The sequence below is a fragment of the Delphinus delphis genome, chromosome 3 (assembly GCF_949987515.2).
Source record: "Delphinus delphis chromosome 3, mDelDel1.2, whole genome shotgun sequence".
Classification (NCBI taxonomy): domain Eukaryota; kingdom Metazoa; phylum Chordata; class Mammalia; order Artiodactyla; family Delphinidae; genus Delphinus; species Delphinus delphis.
This window is the reverse complement of record NC_082685.1, coordinates 171,943,183-171,968,783: the sequence shown is the minus strand read 5'-3', so window position 1 is coordinate 171,968,783 and position 25,601 is coordinate 171,943,183. Positions and strand designations below refer to the sequence as shown.

The window sequence follows — 25,601 nt, the reverse complement described above, 5'->3', positions numbered from 1 at the left end:
TCCATCCCCTGGGGCAGTGAGCACGGTCCCGGGCAGGACAGACCTGACCCCCCGCCCCGTGCGCCCGCAGCAACGGGGGCTGCCAGTGTGACAGGGACACGGAGGAGGCCCTCCAGGGCGCAGGGGGCTTCCTGCTGGTGGAGACAGTTCACCCCAGACCTGAGGGAGGAGCAGAGGGGCCGGGAGAGAGGGGTTAGGAGCGGAAAGGGGCCAGCTCTGCAGCAGCAGGAGCAAGGGTGACAGGCCTGGGGGGCGCCGGAAACCACCCGAAGGCTTCAGGGCTCCATCCCAGGGAGCCCCCTCCCGAGGGCTCTAAGCAGCGGGAGGAAGACCCTGGAAGCAGGGGGCGGGGGTGTGACAGTGACGGGGGCTCACTCAGGAGCTCAGAGGAAGCCACTGTGAGCCCCACCTGGGGGAGACAAGGGGGCGTGTGAGCCAATGAGGACGAGGGGGGAGGCACCGGGGACCACATGGCGGGCGGGGTGGGACGGCCCTGTCCTTTCGTGTCTCCAGGGGGGCTGCCACTCTCCGTTCTCCGCCCCCCACCAGTCTTCTGCCCGTTTCTGCTCCCCACTGACAACCATCGGGCCCACCAAGGGGGCTGTTAGAGAAGAGGCAGGCATCTGGGGAAATGACAGTTTTAGACTGACTTCAAGAACTTTTCACTTTAATATGATTTCAGATGAGTTATTTTACACATTTAAAAAACTCCGATCTTCCCACAGAAAGTGTTGCTGGAGGTGTACGCCCCACCGGCTAGACAACCCCTGAAGACCTGAAACTTCCCTGCTTCTATGCATAGTTTTGGAGTCAAAGAAAGGCCCTCCTGTGAGCAATCCTCCAGAAATGCGGACACAGCTCACGGTCAGCTCAGAGATCCCAGCAGGTCAGAGAAGTACCCCTCCAGGTCGGGAGCCACGTGAAGGCAGGGGACAAGTGTAGGGGCCGCCCTGCCTCCTGCAGCCGCCGTCCCTCAGCCAGGACCAGACCACCCCGCAGATAAAACGAGCCAGAAGCAGGCTGCCTGCGCGCTGTACCCCAGGCTGCACCAGGCTGGCCGCGACCGACTCTGGCCGCAGACTAACCCCCAAGGGAGTCCCCCAGAAACAACGTGGAAACCCGCAGACGCAGAACCGTCCTGCCGGCAGCTCCAGGGAGCCCACAGCCCGCACCCCACTGCCGCCGGCACTGACTCAAGTGACCAAAGAGGTCCCCCCACACGAAGCGCATCAAGTGACGAAGTCACATCCAGGGGGAGCCGCTCCGGTACCGCGCGGGGCCTGCACGCGGCGGCAGTGGACGCCGGGACCAGGAGAGCGCGCGGCGCCGACCGACCGGGGTGCGGGTACGACATTGGGGTGCAGAGGCCAGGGCAAAGGGCTGCGGGGTCCAGGGATCAAGGAGAGGGGGATGCAGCCGGGAGCGGGGACCTGGGGAAAAGGGATGCGGAGCCAGGTTCAGGGCACTGGCGGTGGGAACCAGGGTGACGGGAACCGGGGATGGGGTGAGGACGGCGGGGGATGCAGGCTGCGGGTCGCAGGGAAGTGTGGCGATCGCGGGCCCCGGGCGCCGCGGGGCTGGGCCGCGCCCAAGGTCCCCTTCCCAGCCCCCTCCGGCCGCGCATCCCCGACCCTCGGCGCGGCCCCGGGCCCGGGGCGGGCTGGGCACACGACGGACACCCACCTGGGCCTTCTGCAGGGCGCTGAGTCGTAGCTCGTGCACGAAAGGGTTCCGCCCCGGGGGCGCCAGCCGCCGCGCGTCGCCGGCCCCCGCGCTGGAGGCGGGGGCGGCTCGGGGATCGCGTCCCCGCAGCCTCATGGCCGCGCCGCCCGCGGCGAGGGGAGCGGGGCGCCGGGCCGGGCGAGGAGCGGGTCGCGGAGCCGGGCGCTGAGCTGGGCGCGGGGCGCCGGGCGCGGGCAGAGGATGCGCGGCGTCTGGAGCGGGCCAGGCGCGCGGCCGCGCAGGCGCGGGAGGGGAGGCTGCATGACGTGGGCGGGGCGGGGCGGGCGGGGGGCGCCGGCGGGGTGGGCGGGGCGGACCGGGGAGGGGCGTGCTTGTTCGCCCCGCCCCCCGCGGGCCCGGAGAGACCGCCCCAGCGCGCGCGGACGGGCCAGGGCTACGCGCGCTGCTCCCGGGTGTGCCAGCGGGAGCCGCTGGGCGCGGGTCCCGAGGGGCGCCGAGGCCCTGGCGGAGAGCCTCTCGCGGTGGCCTGACCACAGGGACTCACGAGGCGGGCCTGGTCCCGGAGAAGGGGAGATCGAGTACGCAGCGCGGCGCGGCCCGCCACGTTGCCCCCTTCCGCCGCTCAGGGCGCCGAGCCGGGGCGCGGCCTGTGGAGCGGAAGGAGTGCAGCGACGTGGAGATGGGGCGGGCACGCGCTACCCCGGGCTGTGGGTGCAGAGCCCCAGAGCAGTCCCCAAGGGAGGCAGCCCCAGCTGCCCAAATCCCGAGGGGCGCTGTTGAGCAGCGCCTGGCCAGGCGCACGTGTGAGAGGTTCCACGGGGTCCCCGTCCCAGACCCAGCTCCCTTGGCTTTTCTTCCTCCTCACCTGTCCTCCCCAGATGGGCTACGCTGCGCTGCCCCGTGGTCCTGCCAGCCCTGGCTGTGGGCTGCACCAGGAGCCCCTGAGGGCAGGCCTCATCCCAGATGCACGCGGTCCACTCAGACCACAGGGTCCAGGGACCCAGTGGTTTGAGAAGGGGGTGATGAATCTTTCTCATTCCCTGAGGACTCTAGTTCTTGGGATTACTCTTTTGGGTGAAGGGGGTACACAGGGGATCCCTAACTTGTGGCACAGTACTAACTAGGGCAAATGCAGAATAACTCCCTGTTCAAAGTCTATAAATTTCAGAAAGTCACCGCAAACCTTTAGTATCAAGAACAGCCACGTTTCCGCAGATCTCTCCTGTGGCCCGACAGGCACGTGACGGAGAGCAGGAGAAGGCAGTGGGTGGCGGGTGAGGAAGGACTCCCGAAACCTTGGGGAGGAGCCCCAGTTCTTCCCACATCGTTCTGGGGCTGCCTGGCTGACCTTCTCCAAAGCCCTGGGCTCCTGGGGCATCTGCGTTCTCCTGGGCAGCACGTCAGGGAGTGATCTGCCCTCTGATAACACAGCCAATACCCTCACGGATGCCGTGGTGAAGCCTTGCCATGCTGAGGACCCTTCTGTGTTTTGATGGAGAGAGAGAGACGTTGGGGCAAGGAGGGCCAAAAGGGAGGCCAGTGGTCCCCCCTGAAGTCGCCGGCATCCTGCGTGCATTGTTAATACAGAAGGGAAAGTGCAGGGCTGGGTCCAAACTTCTTCAAAGCCTCATGCTCGACCCGGGCGAGTGAACACTCCTCAGAACCTCGGTTGTCACATCTGTAAAAGGCAACTGGAGCAGTGCCTGCCGTCGCCACCATGCTGTGACCACACGAAAGCACCGGGGGTCATGATGGGCCTCGTTTGCTGGTGGACACAGGTGGGCTCCGTCTCCTCTGCCTCTAGGCCATTGGCCCTCTGCTGACCTCCTGGACGTTCGGTGCTCAGGTGCTCTGACGGCTGGGAGAGCTGGTGGGATGGTGCGGGGGGCTGGGCAGTGTGAGGGGAAAGGGGTGAGGGAGGCACGCTCCACTCATTGACAACGAGCAGAAGCCTGGTGGGCCCCGAGTGGCCGAGGAGGGCGGAAGACAGCCAGGAGAGCGGGGCTGGGAGCCAGGGGTGATGCTCTGGAGTCGCCCCCGCCAGGAGGACCGACCAGGATAGAACTGGGGTGGCCACTCAGTGGCAGTAGCCAGCGGTGGAGACCAGCCTGCACTGGGCCGTGGGGAAAGTTGGGTGACAGAGGAGTAGGAGGGAAGTGGAGGCCTGGGGAGGGGAGGGGTTCGGATCCAGGACTGTCTCTTTGGGGAAGGGCTGGGGGCAGGAGGCAAAAAGCCAGCCCTACAGGGGAGGTTGAAACCACCGCTGTGGCCCCGTCTCAGTCCTGAAGGATCCCGGATCAGGGGAAGGGACAGGACGGGCTGGGATGGGATGGGGAGCCCTGTCTGCTACAGCTGGAAAGGAGGACAGTTACCCGCTGGGGATGAGGGACCTCCGTGCGGGGGGTGGGGGGGAGGGGAGTCAGTTTGGCGGACTGAGAAGGCCGGGTAGGGGCTGGGGGAGGGTGCTGCGGGCTCGGAAGAGGGGCTGGGAAGCTTGTTGGCTTGCACTGGTCATTCACACCTAGGCTTCAATTTTCATAGTGTGATGGAATGTTCCGGAAGTCCCAGAGGGCTCTGGAAGCTTGGTTGGGAGAAGCTGGTCTTGGGCAGGCAGTTATAAGCAGTTCCTTTTGCTAGAGGAGAAAGAAAGCTTTCCAGTCATTTTGGGCCTTAGTTTCCTGGTTTTGGAAAAAACCACCAGGTGGGTCGTTTAACCACTAAAGCCAGTCGCCTGGAATCCCCAGGAACTCTTGGACCCTGGACACTGGGACCCAGGAGCTGCTGGCTGTGCTCTGGGGACACAGCTGTGTCCCTGCAGCTCCCCGCTCTTGCTGTGCTCGGTTTGGTGAAGGTGGATGTAGAGAGAACCACTTCCTGCGCTCCAGATGCACGGAGCGCGGGAGGTACCTGCCTGTTCCTGGGTGATGAGGTAGTTTTGGTTTGTTTAGTTTTTGAATTCCAGAGTTATTTACAGGAGAGGAAGAGACATTCTTTCATTTTCTTCTAATATTTATTTTTAGTTCTGCCTTTCACGGTTGTTTCTAACCCAGCTACAGATTTTTCTTCTTACGCAGTGACCCAATATTTTCAACACCGTTGATCAGTCTGTGTCTCCACTTGTGGTCTCGCTTTGGGCATGAAGAGGAGTGTCTGTGCAGCTACTTCTGGAGGCTCTATTTTATTCCGTTGGTTGGCGCGTTCCTGGGCTGGTGCCACATGCCTAGAGCCCGTGCTCCGCAACAAGAGAAGCCACTGCAATGAGAAGCCCGCGCACCGCAACGAAGAGTAGCCCCCGCTCGCCGCAACTAGAGAAAGCCCGCACGCAGCAACGAAGACCCAATGCAGCCAAATTAATTAATTAATTAATTAATTTAAAAAGTGTTATAGTTTTAGCTTTAGCCTTGTAGGTCTAGATTCCATTGGAAATTACTGTTTGTGAAGCCCTGTGGTGAGGGTGGAGACAGAGGCTTATATTGTTTTCTCTCTGGATATCCAGCACCATCATTGACGAGAACATCCTTGCCCCGTTGACTTACCTTGGCAACTTTGTGACGTGAGTATGGGGTCCATTTCTGGACCCCGTGTAGTGTTTCATTTATCTGTACATCGACCCCTGTGCTAACATCACACTGCCTTGATTACTGAAGCTTTGTGTTAAACCTTGAAATTAGATAATGTAAGTCCTCCAACTTTGTTCCTCTTCCAGATCCTTTCACTTCCCATAGAAATTTTAGAATCAATTTGTTAATATCTCAAACACATCTGCTGGGATTTTTAATGAGATTGTGTGAAACCTACTGATTAATTTGGGAAATTCAACATCTTAGTAATATTGTTATCTATCCCTGAGCATGGTATATATCTCATTGATTTAGGTTTTCTTTAATTTTTCTCAGCAATGTTTCATGATTTTGCTTATCACTTATAGGTCTTACCTATGTTTTTCTAATTCTGCCCCTAATTGTTTTATGTTTTGATGCTGCTGTAAATGGGACCTTTTTTTTTTTTCCTTCCTCTTGACTGTGCTGCTCAGCTTATGGGATCTTAGTTCCCGGACCAGGGATTGAACCTGTGCCCCAGCAGTGAAAGCGCAGAGTCCCAACCACTGGACAGCCAGGGAATTCCCAAATGGGACTGATGGGACGGTTTTTTTTTATTTATTTATTTATGGCTGCGTTGGGTCTTCGTTGCTGCTTCGTTGGGCTTCTCATTGCGGTGGCTCCTCTTGTTGCAGAGCATGGGCTCTAGGCGCGCGGGCTTCAGTAACTGTGGCACGTGGGCTCAGTAGTTGTGGCTCGTGAGCTCTAGAGTGCAGGCTCAGTAGTTGTGGTTCTCTGGCTTAGTTGCTCCACGGCATGTGGGATCTTCCCGGGCCAGGGCTCGAAGCCATGTCCCCTGCATTGGCAGGCGGACTCTCAACCGCTGCGCCCCCAGGGAAGCCCTTGAGTATACTTCTGAGTAGAAGCGGTGACGTGGACATCCCTGTCTTCTCCCACCTAGGCTTGATGTACTGTCCTTTGTTTACATTGTGGATTCTATTTGCAAACATTTGAAAAGAAAACTGGCATCTGTACTCACGCAGGATGCTGCTTCCTTTCCTATAACATTCGTGTCTGGATTTGCAATCAGAGTGATGTTAGCCTTAGAAGCGGTTGTTCAGTTCTCTTGAAATTTCTGGAGGAGTGTGTGTGGAGCTGGCTCTATCTCTTCTTTCGATATTTGGTAGAATTTCCCATGAAGCCATCTGGGTGTGCAGTTTTCTTTCTGGGAGTGTTTTTAACTGAAATTCAGTCTCTTTAGTAGCTATAGGGCAGTGTCTGTCTGTGGGTCTCCAGCCGCCCTCTTCTTTCTATTAGGAGGACACCAGTCACTGGGTGGAAGGCCTGCTCTAAATCCCTGGGTCTCACCTGGAGGTCTTACTGTAATCACATCTGCAAAGACACTGTTTCCAAATAAGGTCACGCTCTTTCCACAGGTACCAGGGGTCGGGACTTAGACACATCTCTTTTGGGGAGCATGATCCAGCCCATTATGGCCAGCTAATCTTGGGCAATCTTGGCAAAATCTGTGAATAGATGCTAAAGATAAAATACAGCCTCTGTCCCCTCCACCACCCCACAGAGGTCAGGGCTCAGGGCTCCCTCTTCCCGTGGGCTGGGGGCTATCACCTCGGTGGAAGCAGCTCAGCCAGAACGCCACGTCCAGAAGCAACCTGGTGGCGTCTGCAAAGGATGGCTCAGGACGTCACAAGCTGCACCGGCCCTGGAGCAAGTTCTTCTGTGGGCCTCGTGGCCCCACTTGCACTGGGGCCTCGTCTCACTGCACGCCCGCCGCTCTCCTTGTTACGTTACCTTGCTGATCCCTTGGGAGAGTTTTCTGTACGCATTTGGCCATAAAATACCCATAAAATACCCCAGCACCCAGTGCACTGAGGATTCTTCTGCTCCGGGCACCCGCTGCCCGTCCAGTCCTCGGAGGGCTCGAGGTGGGGAGGGGTCCCCGTGCCGCCCGTGAGCCATGGGGACGGGGCTGCAGGGCCTGAATCCTTCCCCCGGGGCCCTCCACAGGGCAGGGGACGGGTGTCGACGTGCGCAGAAGGGGACTGTGTGTGAGCGCGTTTCTAAGGCCGTGAAGTATCCCCCGTCGTGCTTTCTTACTCAACCGAACACTGATGCAATTTGGAGGGAAAAAAAAGAAAGAAAATATTACCTATCTGGGGACTTCAACCTATCAAAATATAATGTTGATGGACGTCAGCCAGTTGAGCGTTATTACGCAGCGTTTGTCTAGTGCACAGTGAAGAGCGCCATCTTCTCTGTACTCAATTTAGATTCAAGGTGCACAGTCCAGCATGGAAGCACAAAGACAATATTGCTTTTGCACGCTCAGGAGTTTACGTTACGTGGTCCCTTAAAGAAAGCCTGGCTGTGTCGGTGTCCCCTAGGCTCTGGATGGAGCTCACGCCTGCGTCTCCGCGAGCACGGGCTGAGCCACCAGCACACACAGGGGAGGTCTGGCCTCTTGTTGGAGGATTTCAGAGCCCTTCCCCCTCCTCAGACCTGGCAGAGGCGAGGATGTGCCCGCGCAAGTCTCGTTGCCGGCGTCCAGCTCCACCCGTGGCCGTGGCTGGAGCCGGGCTGCCCGGGTGCTGGTGGCCTGGGCAGCGTCACTGTCTTGCCTGTGTTGGTTTGGTGCCCTCAGCACGGGCTGCTCTCTGGCACCGGGGAGGGCCCAGAACCCTCTGGAGGTGTCAGGACAGCAGAGGGGCCCGAGGTGTCCGTCCTCTCCGAGGGCTGGCGCAGCCGCACCCCCGGCCGCCCGGACCCGCTGCCACCCCGGGCTCCCCACCCTCCCACGGCCGGTCCTGGGGCCCACACTGCTGGGCCCTGGTCCGTCGGCATCTGGACGCTCCTGGGCATCTCACTGCTGGCCACGCCCCTCGTCCACCTTACTGCCGGGGCTCCCAGACGCCCCTGGAGTCTCTGTCCACTCTCCCCTGGCTGGCGGCTCCCCTGACCTCGTCCACCCCCGTCAGCACCTTCCCCAGTCTCCCCCTTCTCTCCCGACCGCTTTTTCCCTCCCTCCCCTCCCCCTTCCCCTCACACTCGGGCCAAGTAGGGCCATTTTATAGATAGGAAAATGGAGGTGCAGAGACTGAGGTCAAGATCTAAGCCAGGACCAGTGAAGGCCGCGGCCGTGTTTCCAGGCGTCGTTCCTTCAGCTCACGTGTCAGGAGGGACTTGCCCTGTGGCCATCCATCTCTGCAGGTGGCCTTCCAGAGAGAGGTCCTATTTTTATAACACTTGGATTCCAGACAAAACCATTTTCCTCAAAGTTACAGACATTGGACATCAAGTAAGGATCCAGATACTTGACATTTTTCTGTATTTTATGTGTAATTTTTTTTTTTTTTTTTTTTTTTTGCAGTACGCGGGCCTCTCAGCGCTGTGGCCTCTCCCGTTGCGGAGCACAGGCTCCAGACGCGCAGGCTCAGCGGCCATGGCTCACGGGCCCAGCCGCTCCGCGGCATGTGGGATCTTCCCGGACCGGGGCACAAACCCGCGTCCCCTGCATCGGCAGGCGGACCCCCAACCACCGCGCCACCAGGGAAGCCCCCTGATGTGTAATTTTTGACTGTCATTTAATATTCAGGTGAGCACTTACAACTCACGTGGGGTAACGCTGGTGATCGGAAGCCACTTACACAGAGATGCAGCTGTAAGGGGCCGCAGGGGTTTAAAGTCTCGTCATCCCACGGCCCCTCTCTTAGCGGTGTCCCCTTAGCAGCGTTCCATTTTCTGTGGCATTAAGAAGACGATCCTTGGAGTGGAACATGAGCTGAGATGATGCTCTTCCGTGGGCCTCTGTGCAAACTAAACAGATTTTGGAACTCAGAGGCACAGCTTCTTCACACATTGGGTTTGCAGAACAAATGTTTGCATGTAATTTTGCTTCCCGAAATGTCAAAAGAAAGCACAAATATGAAAATATATTCTCAAAGGAGTGATCTTTTATGAAAAAAATTGCTTACAGTAATTGTTTCCAGTTGGCATTGAGAAATACTGTGTCCAATTAGTTTTACAAAGTTGCAAACGGAGACCTCACTTTTCGGAAGAAGGACATATTCCTGAAGGAGGGCGTTCACGTTGAGGAGGGGGGTAGAGGCCAGGCCACACCCATCCGCACCTCCTTCGTGATGGAATACGCACGTTTCACAGGGAAGCACGGCCACCCAGGATAAAGACTGCATTTCCTAACCTACCTGCCAGTTAGTTGTGGTCATATGACTACGTTCCAGCAGCAGATGGGGCAAAAGCACAAGATTTGTGGAACCTCTGGGAAGTGCCCTTAAGCAAGGGTGCCTTTCTGCTGGCTGGAAGGGGAATGTAATGGCTGGAGCTGCAGCATCCATCTTGAGCCATGAAACAACTTTGGGAGTGGAAGGCATCCTAGCAGACCAATCGGAGAGAAGGAACCCAAGTCCCGGACCATGTGGAGGATGCTCCCAGCCCTGGGTGGCTACCGCTGGCCTTCGTGGTTGTGAGAAGTACGCTTCTATCTTTAAGTGGTTATTGTTTCGGATTTTTCTGTTGCTTGCAAGCAAACTTAATCCTAACGAATCTATAGGCCACTAGGGATGCTTGGACTGAAAAAAGCCCAAGCAAAACCAAAACAAACAAAACAAAAACAAAAATCCCCACAAAACCTAAGCAAAGCCCAGGGAGGTATGTTTTTGATCTTTTCGTATCGACAAAATAGACTTAGGTATTGATCTTTGTGCACTGAAATAGACTTAGGAGGCCCCTTGAAACCCCTCTGAATATGCCCGTCTCCCGCTTCCTCTTCAGTCCCCTTGTTGGTTCTCATCCCAATTTCTACAGGACATTTTGGCCTGGCCCCTCTCCACCCCTTCCCACACCACTTCACTCCCCAAAGCCCACCCTGCTCTCCCGTCAGGAGGGCCTCCTGCCCTGGGTGGTCTGACATCTCCCGAACCTTTTTATTCGCCTCGAAGCCCTAGAACGTCGTAGGGATTCAGGAGATGTTTCTCAAAGATGCCACCTTCGCTCTAGGCTCCTGAGACATTTTGGTTGTATCACATTATTGTTTGAAAAAGAGAGGGAGAGAGAGAGAGAGAGAAAATAGACTCATTTAGAGAAGCAAAAAGTTTCTTCTAGATGGGTGTAGTGGCTTAAATCTTCATATTCATGATTGACTAACCCTTAGTACATCCCAAGCTCTGGCCGGGAGGTTGGGACAAGGATGTGGGTTTGCCCCGAGCTGGGGGATAACACCTGCCCAGGTGGGCCCAGCAGGTGCCTGGGGGAAAGAGGGGCTGGAAAGACCCAGAAGCTTGAGGAAGGGAGCAGTAACTCCTACTGGAAGGTCACGGAGGTCTCCAAGGAGGAGAGGGCATTTGGGAAAGTCTGGAAAGAGGTCCAGGAGGAAAGTAGTGAGTGAGGAGCTGAGAACCTCATCCACTCCAGGCCCCAGGTGTCTGCAGCACGTGGGGCCAGGAGTGGGGGGGCGTGGCCTGCCCCTCCCTCCCTGTAGTCCTCTCTTGGGGACATGCGGGCTGGGCACCAGATCTCCGGCGAGACCTCTTACATAGACGGGTAGTGCGACATCCCTCCCTCACACCTGGAAGTGAGCAAGTATGGCAGGTGTGGGTGGGTTGGGCCGTGGAGCCATGGGCACCCCGGGCTGTGCTGCTCACAGCCTGTACCTGCAGGCACACCTGCACCTGTTCACACACCTGCACACATCCCTGCCTGCACACCTGTCCTCTTCACGTCCTCCCAGTGCACTGGCGCCCCGGCTGCGGCAGCCCCGGGGCTCACTTTGTACAAGTGGTTCTTGCTTCAGCAAACAGGGGCGTCGTCCTGAGCAGGGGCACGTGGTCTCCGAGAACAGAGGCTGCAGGGAATCACCTGATCCGGCTCCTTGACCTCGGGGTGTCGGTCATACCAGGAGCCCTGTGCCTAGTTTCAGCACTTAAATTGATAAGGCCGGGAACTTGTATTGGAGCACAGGGCTTTCATAAGCCACTTGATTTAGAGACACAATAAGGAGGGTGTATCTCTTAAGACAAGGGGTGGAAAGGAGCTCCTGGGTTTGAGGAAGGGCTTCTGAGTCAGGACTCTGCGCTCAGAACTGGGCGTGCAGCCCTTGGTTCCCGGAAAGCATGTTTAGTCCGAGTTGAACAGCATATATTTCACGTCGTCGTGTGTTTTTAGAATGACGCCCATTTTTCTGGCCTCGCCACGCGGCATGTGGGATCTTAGTTCCCTGACCAGGGATGGAACCTGCGCCCCCAGCAGTGGAAGCACAGAGCCCTAACCACGGGACCACCAGGGAATTCCCAAATGACCCCCCAGTTAGAACAGGCATTGAAAACCCAAAATGAATCCGATTCTTCTGCAGTTGTATTCTTCAAGCTGTAAAGGAAATACTTTCATGCCGTCCAGCTGTGCCAATCCCCGTGCTAGGGCAAACTTGTCTGATATGAGCGGGGTTGTTTTCTCAGCAATTCTCCTTTCATCCGGGCTCAGAATTAAAGGGTTATCCTGGAAACCCTCTTGTAACCAATGGTGATCTCACCGTTGGGACAAGTTGACCCAAGTCCCACGTCTTTTTAGTCATGGGAGTTACACTCTGTGACACAGCAAGACAGCAGAGTGGGGTCAGGAGCGCGGGTTCTGCCGTGACCTCGGGAGGGACCGCCTCTGTCTGCCTCACTTTCCTCCCTCATCTGCAAAATAAGGATGGAGCTGAACCTGTCTGCAGGGTTTTTGTGAAGCCCCGAGTGAGCGCGGGTGAGGTGCCTGGAAGGGCGTGGAAGGGCGCCTGGCGTGGCCTGTGCTCTGAAGCCCCCACGGTCTTCATCAGTGCTCGTCCGCCAGAGTCAGTGCTCTTTTCACAGAGAAGCGGGAATTTGGGGTGGACAGGAGCACATCCCTGAGTTCTTGGTAGAGTTTGTTTCGATGCGGTTGGGAAAACACAAGGCGTCAACTGCTTCATGAAGGTTAGGGAATCAGTTCTAGTTCTCTGAGAGTTGGGTCCTGGACGGCAAACGGGGTTTTGTGGAGAGTTGGATGTGATTTTTTTGTTTGTTTGTTTTTGTTTCTTTGCGGTACGCAGGCCTCTCACTGCTGTGGCCTCTCCCGTTGCGGAGCACAGGTTCTGGACGCGCAGGCTCAGCGGCCATGGCTCACGGGCCCAGCCACTCCGCGGCATGTGGGATCCTCCCAGACCGGGGCACGAACCCGTGTCCCCTGCATCGGCAGGCGGACTCTCAACCACTGCACCACCAGGGAAGCCCAGTTGGATGTGATTTTTGCTACTGACTAGATTACTGGGGAAAAGCAGTGCCAACTTCGTGTGTTTAGCAGAGAGCCCCAATTCTTACAGGAGAGGTGGTGTGTTTCGACGTGGGCATCTCCCCACCTTCTCTTTGAGCAGAGGACTTCCTCCACATTCACATGCAGCTTCGTGGGTCCTACTCTGACCATGTGCCCTGTACTCTTCATTTTCACAGTTTGGGTTTGTTCCTGTGTAACACACACGCATTTCTCTGGACATACATCCCCAGCACGTGTGCACGGTGACATGACTTAGACACATGAACGTGCTCGCTGACCAAGGGCACCGGAACAAAGGCTGCCCCCCGGGGGCTGCCCGAGAGTTGGGGTTTGGGGTGGCCCTTTGCCGTGAGGGGAACCTTGGACAAGTTAAGGGGGTCAGTGGGACGGCGTGTCTCAGGGGTCCCTGCAAACAGCGTCTTCATGTCCAACCTTAGCAAAAGGTGGGCTCACAGGACGTTCTTAGTGAACGATCGCTGTCAGCGCCGGCATGAAACGCGTGAGCCGCTTCCGCATCTAAACCTGCAGTCCTGCTGTTCCTCGCTCACCGTGCCAACCGCAGGGACCTCCTCTTCCGCGAGGTGGAACATCGTGGCCCGCGTTGGCTCAGGTGCCGCTCAGTGTTCGTGACCGTGGGCCTCTGTCCACACCGCAGCCTCTCAGGAACAAATTGCGCCAATGCGCTGTCGTCTTTTTATGTTTTTCAAATTATTATTATTACTTTCAATTGCAGGCTGTTTCCTGTCTCTAAATGTGATGTGCGCTTTTATTTTAAACCGTTAGCTCATACGTTTGACTCTCACAGGCATGCTGTGCTTCTGTGAGAAGTTGAAGTCGACAGGGGCTGAAGGCGGCTGCCTCTAAGCCTGGATTCTAATTCCCCCCCTTTCTCACTGGAGTCCATGGGACTGGCTGCGTCCAGATCTTGTTGCCTCTTTGATGGTTGTCAGGAGGGTTACGGAGGTAATCACTAAGTAAATGGTCCAGCCTCGTGCCTGTCCTGTCCCCGGGGGAGTGAGCTGGGGGAGGGGCTGGGGGGCGAGGGTAGGTGGGGTCTGGAGCCCCCAATACGACCAGAGGGACCCACCTCCCGCATATGAAACCACCCGAGACAAACGGACATTGAATCACACGTGGGCGGGCAGTCAGGTCTTCTGTCTTCCCTTTTTAAAAAGGAATCCGGGCAAAGGCTGCGTACAGCAGCACAGTATGTTTGAGGTGAACTCGTGCAGCGCTCACAATGCGGCTTATTGTTCCAACCCATCATTATGATTCATGAAGTGACTTCAACCAAACGGTTTAGGGCCACTTCCTCGTTCCTGGCGTCCAGTGCCTCTTCAGAGGTGGGGGAGGGCATCGCAGCTGCACAGCACAACCTGGGGTAAAGGACGTACGTCCCACGTGGCTAAGCGATCATGAAGAATTCCTGTAGGATCCCGACAGGTGTGATGGTGACAAGACCCACCTATGAAGCGAACACGGGTAAAAACACAGGGACCCCGTGCAGCCCTTGCGTCTGCTCCCCCAGGCGTTTCTGCAGCCACGGTCGTACTTCACAGGCGTGAAGTGTGAAAAGGCAGCTCCTTGCAGGTCCCACACTGGGCGATGGGATGGGTCTCCCCACACCCAAAAAGGGTGCCCAGGGACTTCCCTGGCGGTCCAGTGGTTAAGACTCCAGGCTTCCACTTGGAAGTCAGTTCCAAGACTTCCACTGCAGGGGGAGCGAGTTTGATCCCTGGTTGGGGAACTAGATCCCGCATGCCGTGTGGCCAAAAAAAAAAAAAAAAAAAAAAAAAATTCCTTGAACTGAATAAAAGTGAAAATACAACATATCAACTTAAAAAACCAAACCAAAACAAGCAAACGAAAAGAATGCCCAGTGAATCTGAATTCCAATGAATTCCCAGGTGTCTGGGCCTGCTGTCTAAGCAATTAAGTCTTCAGGGTTAGGGCTTGGAGAGCAGAGGACAGACCCGCCCCGAGGGCTTTGGAGGTGGAGTCCCTTGTCAGGTGACGCCTGTGCTGGGATCCCTGGGGACACGGGTACGTTACACAGCCACTCCTCTAGTTTATCCAAAGTCCAAATGTAAAGACACACTGTGAGAATGTGAACCAGTCAAACATTTTTCAGGGGCTTCCCTGGTGGCGCAGTGGTTGAGGGTCCGCCTGCCGATGCAGGGGACGCGGGTTCGTGCCCCAGTCCGGGAAGATCCCACATGCTGCGGAGCGGCTGGGCCCATGAGCCATGGCCGCTGAGCCTGTGCGTCCGGAGCCTGTGCTCTGCAACACGAGAGGCCACAACAGTGAGAGGCCCGCGTACCGCAAAAAAAAATAAATAAATAAAACATTTTTCAAAAGGTCCTTTTTCCAGAAATGATTTCTTTCCTTGGAAGCGTATTCTACCTTGAGATATAAAGCTCTCAGTAACATCTGCAGGCAGGACAGACTTGCAGATTTACCCATAACATCCTTGCCATTTCCCTCTTCTTTTTTTGTCAATCCCCCAAGCTGTATGTAACAAGGTTCTTAGGCTCCAACTTAAATCTTTCTATCTTAATCCTTAAAGAAAATTTTTTCTTTAGCCCAGTAGTAAAGAAAGTTTCTAGTGATAGGAGATTCAGTAGAAAATAAAATCTGTGGACATGTTGCCATTTGCTGTTGCAAAGCGCTTCCTTGGTTGACTGTGGACCCGCACGGCGTCTTTGGGACCCACACGTTTCCATTCGAATCTCGGTTGTCTGAGTAACCAACTGTGGTATTTGTCACCGTGGGGGACACTAAGGTTTACTTTGGCAGTGGTTTCTTTCAGATCCTCAAAGCCAATTTCTTTCCTCTCCTCCAGGCGTGGAAGGGATGCCCAGATGTCTGGCGCGGCTCCAGGACACAGATGGAGCGAGGCAGAGTGGACGGCGGTGTCCGTAGAGGAGACGCAGCCCCGGAGAGGAAGAAGGAGGGGGAGACTGAGGGGCAGTGGGGTCACCCCCCAGCACTGGACCAGGTGGGCACTCCCTTGGGGGCTGGGTTTGAGGGGATCGAGGTGAGAGGAAGGAAGCGACAGCACTCGTGGGGGCCCCGAGGTCCCCCATGAGCAGAGGGGAGTGAGCCACAGAGCACGGTGAGGGGACAGCAAGGGGGCCCAGGTGACAACTATGACAATTGCAGCGCCGGAGCCCGGTGCCTCTGCTCTAACCGTGCACGCAGTGAGAAAGTGCCCAAGTCAGAGAAGCAAACCCTCTTCCTTCCTCTTTCTGCCAGGAAGCCGCGGGGCCTGGCCCCTGCCAGATGTCCACCCCACTGCCACAGCATCCCCGGGAGGTGCTTCTCCCCATTGGCCAGAGAGTGATGCCCGTGTCCTCACCCACAACCCCCCGGCCCAGTCACCCTCAGGGCCCCTCTTTCCTGACCCTTCCAGAGTGTTCTCTGGGATGTGGGGCGAGGCCCAGGGGGTGCCCCCTCCCCTGGCGAGGTCCTGGCTTCCACATGACCTCCCCCCCCCAGGCCCCATGGCCCACGTGGACCTCCGTGACCCTCAAGGCGGAAGAGTGAAGCAGGGTACCCCTGGGGCACCCAGGACCTGGCCGAGCCCGGAGGCTGAGGCGGGGTGAGAAGTTGGCACAGCTGAGGTCCAAGCGTTGCAGGTAAGAGAGTGAGGTGTGGGAAGATGGTCACCTCCCGGGTCCCATCCGAGTCCCGGGCACGGCTGCCGAGTGCGGATCTGGGCTTCGCACAGGAAGGAGTTCAAGAGCGAGCCACGGTAGAGAGAGAGGGTTTATTCAGGGAGAAACACACTCCATAGACGGAAGAGAGAGAAGCAAGAAGCCGAGAGGGCCGGGGTGCGGGGTCGTCGGCCTTTATGGGGCTGGGTAATGCCACAGGCTGGTGAGTAGGAGGGCTGGAGGGCTGGGAAGTTTCTGGGAGTTGGGCGTCGCCCGCTTTGGGCCTTCCGTGGTCACCCTCAGAACTCTCCTGGCTCCCGCGGGTGAGTCACGCAGCTGATGTGTTACAATGAGCGGATACTGGGCTCGGGGTCTAGCGGAGGTCTGCTTGTCAGCCGTCTGGTTGTTCCAACCAGCTTCTGTCGTGTCCTTGGGCTCTGTCGTGCTTTTAAAGGCTGTGCCCTGCCCCCTTCCTGCCTCAGAAGGGCAGCCCTTCCGCAGGGCAAAGCGGAAGGAAACTTCCCTAAGCTGTCAGTAAACGTGGCCTGGCTGGGCTGGGCTCGGGACTCCCTGTGTCCAAGGTGTGGACCAGCCGGGGAGCGGAGAGGGCGCGGCCCCGGGGAGGGCACTCCTCCCGCATCTGACCTTGTCCTGCAGCTTTAGAATGTTCGTGCTGTGTGGCCTCTTCTGTTCTCACTCCACACAGGTGTTCAGTGCCGTCCTGATCTATTACTGTAATTGTACACCTTTCTCCTTAAAGAAAGCACCTGCAGTTGTGTAAGCTCCAGACCCCGTGAGACACGGAACAGCCGCCTTCCTCCCCAGTCCTGAGTGCCGTCATGTGAAGGGCACCCCAGTGGCCTGCCTCGCTCTGGGGACGGCTCCCCGATGGCTCTGTTACCAAGGTCCGGTGGAACTCGCCGCTCAGGAGAAGGCGAGTGAAAATCGGCGACACCTTGGGCGGTTGGAGTGACACAGTCAGGACCAGCCTGGCTGCAGACTAGGGGGCTGACCCGGCCGGGGCCTCTTGTCCGCACCCCGAGCTGGTCCTGAGCCATCCCCCGACCCTGTGCCTCTGTCCAGGGCGCGTCCCGAGCCGGCGGCCTCACTGCAGGCCGACCCTCCCTCTACCCACCGGACATGTGGCCGAGGCCTGTGCCGAGGAGCCCGTGCCGTCGGCAAACCCGGGGGAGCCGTGGCCGCGCTGTGGCCCTGCTGGCTGCACATGAAGAAGGTGCCGGGGGCATCCCGGGTCCCCCCGCCCCACACCTCCTGGGACCCCAGGGCTGGGCTGTTCTCGGAGCCGCCCCTCCTGCCGCCCGACCCCGGGCCAGGACGCCGACCACACCGTGAAAGCTGCTCTCTGAACAGAACAGAACAGAGCAGCCGCCTGCCTCCCTCCAGGATGAGCCCTTTAGGGCCGGGGCCCCTCTCACCAGCTCATCTGGCTCTCATCTCTGCTCCAGAAGATCTGGAACCTGCACGGAAGGAGCGTCATCTGCCCACAGACAGCCCTCGTCAGCGGCGTCCGGGAGCCGGTTTGCGCCACCAGGTGCTCTCAGCAGCTCTTCTCTGGGGGCAGCTCCTTGAGATGCAGTGGCGTCCGGTCCGCAAGCGGGCCGCCCTGCGTGGCCGGGGTGACGGCCCCACGCGTCACCTCACAGGTCAGAGGGGACAAAGCTCGGCCCTCGGGCAAAAGCCGGGGAGTCCCCGCTTCTCACCGCTGACGCGTCCCCGAGGGCCGGCCGCCGAGGACAGGGGGAGGCCTGTTAGCTCCTTCACTGGCTGTCCCAGCGTCTTGCCGGCCCTCCTGACAGCCTCCAGAACGTCTGTTGAATAAACGGTTTAGAAAACAAATGAGTCCGGGGTGAAGAAAGAGCCAGTGATGGTAGCATAGGGCTGAGAATGCACTGAATGCCGCTGAAACATACACTTGAAGACGGTTAAAATGCTGAATATTAGTTTATGTTTATTTTACCACATTAAAAAAATAACCCACAAGTGAATGAGTGGCTAATTGTGCAAAGTGTAACCTTAAAGTTAAAAAAATTGGAGATTATTGGGCTTCCCTGGTGGCGCAGTGGTTGAGAGTCCGCCTGCCGATGCAGGGGACACAGGTTCGTGCCCCGGTCCAGGAAGATCCCACATGCCACGGAGCGGCTGGGCCCATGAGCCATGGCCGCTGAGCCTGCGCGTCCGGACCCTGTGCTCCGCAACGGGAGAGGCCACAGCAGTGAGAGGCCCGCGTACCGCAAAAAAAAACAAAACAAACAAACAAAAAAAAATGGAGATTATCTTTATGACTTTGGGATAGGGAAGGATTTCCTAACGAGTCCACAAAAATCACAAGCCAAAGAGACACCAGCACGTTTCCTAACATTGTAAGAGTCTCACTGTAAACCAGCTGAAGATAAAAGCCACAACTCAGCCAGAAAATAGTTACAATGAGCATCACGGGAAAAGGACCAGCATCGTTTGATAAAGTAAAGAAATTCTACACGGCTCTAAGAAAGCAAAATGACCCCAAATGGGGAACGCTTACGCACAGGCAGTGCCCAAGAGAGGAAGCCCGCGGGGCGGGAAGAGACGAGAAGGTGCTTGAGCCTGCAGACCCCCGGGAGACGCACCCAAGGAGATGCGGCATGAGAGGGGCTGGCAAGGTGGTGCTGGGGACCGGCCAGGACCTGGGGCGCGAGGCGAGCGCGGCCGCCTGGGAACCAGTGCGCAAACACCCAGTCGGTGAAGAAGCACACGCCCTGTGGCCCAGGAACGACGGCCCTCGGGACACATCCCAGAGAAGCCCCACAGCTGAGAAGACGCTTTCTTGTGGAATTGTGAGAACTGGAGCGTCCAGCCGGGGGCAGGTGGTAAGAGGAGTCCGCAGAGTCCCGTGTGGAGCCCTGAGCTGTCGACTAGTAGCCGAGAAGGAGGTGCAGCCCCGGCTGCTGGCGGTGGGAACAAGGCAGAGCCGGAGAACCACAGGGAATGGGGATTGTTTTTCGTGTTTAGAAGCACGGAAACAGTCACAACCTAAGACCAAAGAAGAGAGGCACAGAGTTCCAGGGGGCGTCCTAAGGCTGCACTTCGGGTGGGGACTCGGACTCCTTCTAAGAAATGAACAGATTTTGACAAGCAGATGCAGGAGGTGGTGAGACATCTCCTGAAAGTTGAAGCAACGGTAAATGACCCCAGCAGTAAATGGACGAAAGCAGATGGTGAGGGGAGCAGCATGAAGCTGGGGTCCGTCGGAGTCTCACTGTGGCAACTGCCGTCCTGCACAGGAAAGCAGACGGGCTGGACCCAGGAGGGGGTGTGACACCGAGACACCCACGGGTGTTTATGTAACTGGGAATGTACGTTTAAGGACGTGAGCTTTATTCTTTTTTTTTTTTCTTCTTTTGCAGTACGCGGGCCTCTCACTGTTGTGGCCTCTCCCGTTGCGGAGCACAGGCTCCGGACACGCAGGCTCAGCGGCCATGGCTCACGGGCCCAGCCGCTCCGCGGCATGTGGGATCTTCCCGGACCGGGGCACGAACCCGTGTCCTCTGCATCGGCAGGCGGACCCTCAACCACTGCGCCACCAGGGAAGCCCGAGCTTTATTCTTTTGATCATGAAGCTATGGCTTTTTATATTCAATACTTTTAATTTTAATCTCCGGGCTTGAATTGTATTTTCCGTTGGAGGGTAAATCCTGACAGTAGGTTGTGAGAACGCTCACAGCATTTACATGACTCGTTTTCGATGCAGCTCCGCTGACAAGCTCTTTCACTTTAAGCATAAAATTAAAGAGAACTCACATCTCGTCTGTCCTGCCGCGCTTCTGGTGGCGTCAGCATCTCTGTGGTCCACTCTCTTTCACAGGGTTTGTAATGTCAGCAAAAGGATTATTTCAGGCTGACACTTGGCACAGATGGTTCTCCGCCAAATGTGATTTCGAAGGGGAGGATTTGATCCCAATTATTCCATTCAGCTTTGTTGAAGGAGAGTAAGAAAAAAGAATGTACTCAGCTTCCGGTTCTGTAGTATTTTTATTTTCGATGTAACTGCCGTGACCCTGGCTGGCGGTGAGCTTTCAGCATGGACCGACATTTTGGCGGCTTCGGAAAAAGAAACCTCGTTCGCACAGTCCAGGGCTCTGGGAACGGCCGCCCCGCTTTCCTGCCGTGGCTGCGCTGTGCTGTGGACCCAACACAGATCCCTCTGTCCCCCGCTGGACAGCGGCCAGGCGGCCAAGGTCTGTGGAGCAGGACCACTCGGTGCGCGAGGCCAGCTCAGCCCTGGAAACCGCAGGGCAACAAAAAGCCTCTGTTCCCTCACGACAGGCTCTGCACAGAGAGGGTCCCGGCCGCGGCTCAGCCACGGGGACGGACTTGCAGATGGACCTGGCGGGAAAGCCCGCGGAGGGGGACAGAGGGTGCCCGATTCTGGTTCGGGGGTGGACCGGAGGAAGGGGACTCTGTCCCACGAATTTCTGCAGCACCTCCAAGTTCACGGGACCCTCACGACCACCTTTCCTTTCCTTCCTGAGGCGCTCGGTCCCGTGTTTAGTTTTCGGGGAGGGGGCGTTGGCTCACGTCAGCCCCACAAACTCAGTATCAGGAACTTGGTTTGGGGGAGACCCCCATTCCTGCAGATTTTGTGGAATTGTTGTATTCATTTCTCAATCGCTTTTTTTTTTTTTGGCTTTGAAACCTTAGCTGTCTGGACGTTGCCTGGAAGGAAGGGAGGGGGAGGAGTCCCTGACCCCAAGGGAAAGCACGTCTAGGGATGCCTGGACCTCAGCCAATGCAGCCAAAGGGGCCGCTCTGGCCACCTGCCTCTCGCCCCACCCAGAAGGGAGGGGCCTGCCCACACCCCACCCTGGACAGGTGAGACCGGCAGCAGGTGATTAGTCACGGGCACATGACCGATGGGCCCATCTGGGGGGCTGCAGAGGAAGCTTTGCAGTTCCCAGGGGGACGAGGCGGGCTTGTATGGATAACCCTACAGCCTGGCAGGGGCCTGAGGCGGACGCATCCGGCTGGGAGCTGGGAGTCTGCAGCTGGTTCTCCGCTGGGGGTCGTGCTCTTTCAGGCCCTGGAACCTTAGAACGTGGTGGGGCAGGGTGCTTGCCCACCACCGTGTGATCTTTCTAGGCTGTCTTGCTGTCCAGTCGACACAGCAGTTCCCAGGACGGGGCGGGGCTGCATCTCAGGGGCGGAACCTGCTGGGCCCCATTTTCAGAAATCAGCGGAGCAGAAAGAGAAGAGGGCGCGTTTCCTGCTGCTCCTCTGGGCACAGTCCTCGCAGCGACGCCGGCCCAGGCCCTGTGGGGCGGGACTTGCAGCTGGCGGTCAGCCAGGGCGTGGGGGCGGGGCTGAGGGCTCGTCCCTCCAGGCAGACCCGCTGCAGCCCGGGTGGGCTCCCCGCAAGGGGTGTTCCACCCGCCTAACCCCGTTCCTCCCTTCTCTCCAACCGAAGCTTCAGGGAAGTTCCTTTTACACCGTCCTGCCCCTCTGAGCCCTAGGTAGGCACAGGACAGCTCTGAGTGGTTTCCAGGTGTTTTCACCTGAGCACATCTGTCCGCCAGTGTGTGCTGGAGGTGGGTGTGTTTTGAACTTAGCCATGTGGGGCTGGGAGGAGAACGGGAGACTGTGGAGGCGGGTGGCTGGTGCAGGGCCCACGTGCCAGAGGTTCTGCAGAGCCAGCCCTGGCATGTGGGCGCGGGGCGGGTGGGGTCCCCGCGGGTCCCTGATCAGGGCTGGGGACTCGCCCCTCGGTGTCCTGCTCTGCAGAGCGATGGGATTGGTCCCCCCACCCTGACACCTTTGCAAATTCTAACTGTGTTTTTCAAGGCTAAACACCTTCATCCGAGGCTCACCCCGAAGGCGACACCCTGGGTCCTGGTGAGAACCCCCCGTGGAGCTCAGGCCCCCACGGCCTCTGATTAGCCCGACGGCTGCTCCTTTCTGACTGTGCTGCACGGCGCCCGCAGTGCACTTTCTGCAGGACGGTCCAGCGTGTGAGGCTTTCAGTTATAGAAGAGGGTAATCTGGAAGCTGTCTTTTCTGTCAAAACAAGGATTATACAACCTCGCAGTGATGATTCCTTAGTTTCAGGGTTTCTTTTTTTTAACTCAGTGCTGCGTTTCTGTGTCTAACCACATCTGGACCGCCAGGCCCTCACCACTGCATATGGAAAGCACGCCTTCTGAAAAGTTTCTGACGGTTTCGATTACACACTGAGGGACAGGAGGGAGGGGTGGCCTCCCGGGACCCAGCAGCATCGCTCCTTTGCTCACCAGGGAACCGGCTGGAGTGGACGGGCCCGTCTGCAGCGGGCTGGGTGGGAGGCCCAGGGGTATGTCCCGACGCGGTGGGAGCGCTGCTGGGAGGGTCACTGCAGGGCCGCAGTCGGGCAGGCCCCCACCCCGGCCCTGACTTCGGCAGAACCAGGTCCATCTCTGAGTCCAGCCGCTCAGGGTGTTCCGTGCTGTGCTAAGATTTACTGAGCCACGGAAGCTTAGGTTCCTTCCCGAAAACGGCTCTCAGGGGTTTCCCTGCATGAGGGTGTGTCAGGATGGGCCCTCCCTCTGCCAACGGTGGCCGCTTTGGGTTCCCACCAAATTTCACCTGCTCCCAGGGTGAATTCCCGGCCCTTCTTGTCATTCTTCTTGAAGATGCCGTTTGTGGCTCTGCTTGTGGGAGCACAGGGCGGGCCTGGGCTTTTTGGGTGTTAGGAGGGCGCTGCGTGGAGGCTCTGTGTGTGCCAGGATGCCAGCGCCACAGCGGACGGGGCAGCGGCTCCACCTGTGGTTCGTGATGCTGTGCAAACTGGCCGCCTTGCCTGACTTTTCCTCCATGGAATGAAGTCGCCTGAGGGTCGCGTCCCCGCAAGGACACGGTCGGGTCCGCATGATTGAGGACCGTGTGGAAGTCACGTGCAGGGGTGGGGCCTGGGCTGCAGGGTACCCCGAGCCGAGGGAAGGGGGTCATTTCACTTCCAAACCCTGACGCAGGTGTGGCATTGCACCCTTCTCACAGGCCCAGGACATCTTCAACAGACGAAGCTCTGGCTTTCAACCTGCCCCCCTCATGCCCCGTCCCCGCAGCTCAGGGCTGGCCCCTGGGACGTGGGAGCATGCGCCCTACGCAGCCAAGCTCAGGCTCTGACCGGGGCGGGGTGGGGGGTCACACGCAGGTGTGACCTGCTCAGGGAAGGCTGCCTGGAGGAAGAGGCCGCGCGGGAGGCTGGGGGGACGAGGCTCCTGCAGGACTCAGGGCAGCACCTGGCAGGCAGGGGTCCGGGGCCCCGTCATCCCGTCCACAGCCAGGACCCTCCCAGGTCACATGTCACAGGGGTGTGGGTGCAGGCCAGGGAAGGGCACCCACGGGCAGAGCGTGCGCGAGGCTCTACCAGAACGCGGCCCTGTCTGGCTCTTCTTGCATTCGCTGTGGCCGTTGTCCGCCCACATCAGGATGAGTGGTCATGGCAGGGACGGCCTGGCCGCAAAGCGCAACAGCTCTGGGGCCAGCCCTGCACAGGCGTCTGTGGGTCTCCCGGGGCGCCACTAGGGATAAGCAGGGTCCTGGCTGGCAGCAGGCGGCTGACTCCCACCAAAGACGGACGAAAGGGACCTTGAACAGTAGGGCCAGCGTCCAGGTGAGAGCAGGTGCAGGTGGGGGCCGGGCAGCATCGCAGAGGCACGTGGGAAAGCCCTCATGTGCAGCAGGTTTGCGGCGCCCAGACCACCAAAGCCGAGGCTTCTGTGCCCGCCGTCCGCACCGGGCCCTCAGCAGAGGGGTCTCGGTCTCCTGGGACCCTCCCAAGGCGTCTGTGCCCCTTGGAGTTGAGAGGCAGTGCGATGTTCCCCGCTGGGGGGTTGGGGTCATTTCTGGACAAAGTCCCTAGAGTCGGTGCTTTTGACACTCCTTTCCTGGAGGAAGCCCGCAGGCTCCCTCGGGGAACCCAAAGCCGCTCAGGGGGCGCTGCCCGGGCCCCTGCCATGTGTCACTGTGACCTTTTAGCTCGGCAGGGTCTGCGGGCTGAGGGGGAGGGGCCGTCCCTCCCCCTCCCCCGCCGGAATGTCTGCGCTGCAAACAGGAACTTCGCCTTCTGGGGTCAGCTGACTCCTGGAAACGGCAGCACCGGGCCACGCAGTGCTGACTGAGGCCAGGATGTGGGCGCGTCCGGTGTGAGGGGGCGGCTGGGGCGTGGGCAGGAGGCCGCCTCGTGGTCTTGAGACACCGTCCCCTCAGCTCCAGTCCTGCCCTTGGGGCGGAGACGTCGCCCCTTCGGCTGCTGGACCTGTTCTGCTGGGAGGGCAGGGCCCCAGGTGACCCCGCCCAGGCTGGCTGTCCTGCCTGCTTGGGGCATCACGTGTAAGACCCCGGACCTTGCGCTGGGGCTGCGCTGAGTGGGGCTTTTGATGAACTGGGCCGACCCTGAGCAGTGGAGTCTGGGGGCCCTGCCGGGGGCCCTGAGGTGGTTCCCAGACCTGTCTGTGACGGACGCTGCCCCCCGCCCACCACCGGGAGAGCTCCTGAAAGTTTACGCCCCTCCCTCCAGGAGCACCGTTGCTTCTCTGTAACCAGGATGATCAACCCTCGAACGTAGAGGAGAGTCTGGACCGCGGGTCTTTCCGTCTGCTGGCTCTTCGACTTCCTCGGCTCGACCACCGGTTCCTGGCCACCGAGCACGTGCAAAGCCAGTGTCCAGCGCTTTCTTCCCTGGGGCTCAGGCCAGCAGCCCTGCCCCAGTCCTGGCGCTCTGGCCGGATGCTGTCTTTGTCTGGTCTCTTCCCTCCTCCTTCAGATGCTCAGCTCGGTCTGCAGGTCCAGGCTTGGCATCCAGGACACACAGGCCCACGAGGACTGCCTGCATCCCCAGACAGAGCACGCACGGCTCCTGCTGTCCACCCAGGGCCTGGAGACCTCCCGGCATCGGCACACTGAGGTGGGTCTGCCCCCATGGAAACCGGCACCCTCGCCAAGTGGCGGACACCTCCGTCCAGGTGCCCTTCCTGATTTCCCCCACTCCTGGAAGCCTCTGGGGCGAGGGGAGCTGCCATCTCTCCACCCTCTCTGCCCAGCGCCCTCCCTCCCGGAGAGGCAGACCCTCTGGGAGTGAGTTTAAGCATTGTAGTTCCTTGTCCAGGGCCACAGCCAGGTCACAAGGGCACAAGGAATGTCATCACACCCACCCTGTCCACAGGGGGCTGATTCACTCTTGTTCCCAACAGCTGGGGTGCTGGTCTGAGGACCCCACCGTTCTCTGCCTTTGAGCTTTTCAGGAAGCCTGTGCTGTCTGGGGGTGGACGTCCCTCTGGCCACCTCTACTCAAGTGCGGCAGGGGAGGGGGGCACCCAGAGCAGACCCAGTCCCTCTGGCTGCACCCGAGCCAGCTGTCTCTGAGTCATCG

The 25,601-nt window shown here is 58.5% G+C and overlaps 1 protein-coding gene and 1 long non-coding RNA gene across 3 annotated transcripts in view; one reads left to right on the top strand and one right to left on the bottom strand.

Annotated features, from left to right (window-relative positions):
• LPCAT1 (lysophosphatidylcholine acyltransferase 1) overlaps positions 1 to 1,922 on the bottom strand; it is a 41,339-nt gene extending 39,417 nt beyond the window's left edge. For both annotated transcript variants that reach the window (XM_060009693.1, XM_060009694.1), the window contains exon 1: positions 1,684 to 1,922. In XM_060009693.1, the coding sequence (XP_059865676.1) occupies positions 1,684 to 1,818 (135 nt within the window). In that variant the 5' untranslated portion in view covers positions 1,819 to 1,922. The remainder of the gene's footprint in view (positions 1 to 1,683) is intronic.
• LOC138414047 (uncharacterized) lies at positions 1,036 to 16,257 on the top strand. The gene is made up of 3 exons (XR_011246437.1): positions 1,036 to 1,345; positions 15,388 to 15,543; positions 16,044 to 16,257. It is a non-coding gene; the product is annotated as an uncharacterized lncRNA (long non-coding RNA).
• Positions 16,258 to 25,601: the final 9,344 nt, after the last annotated feature.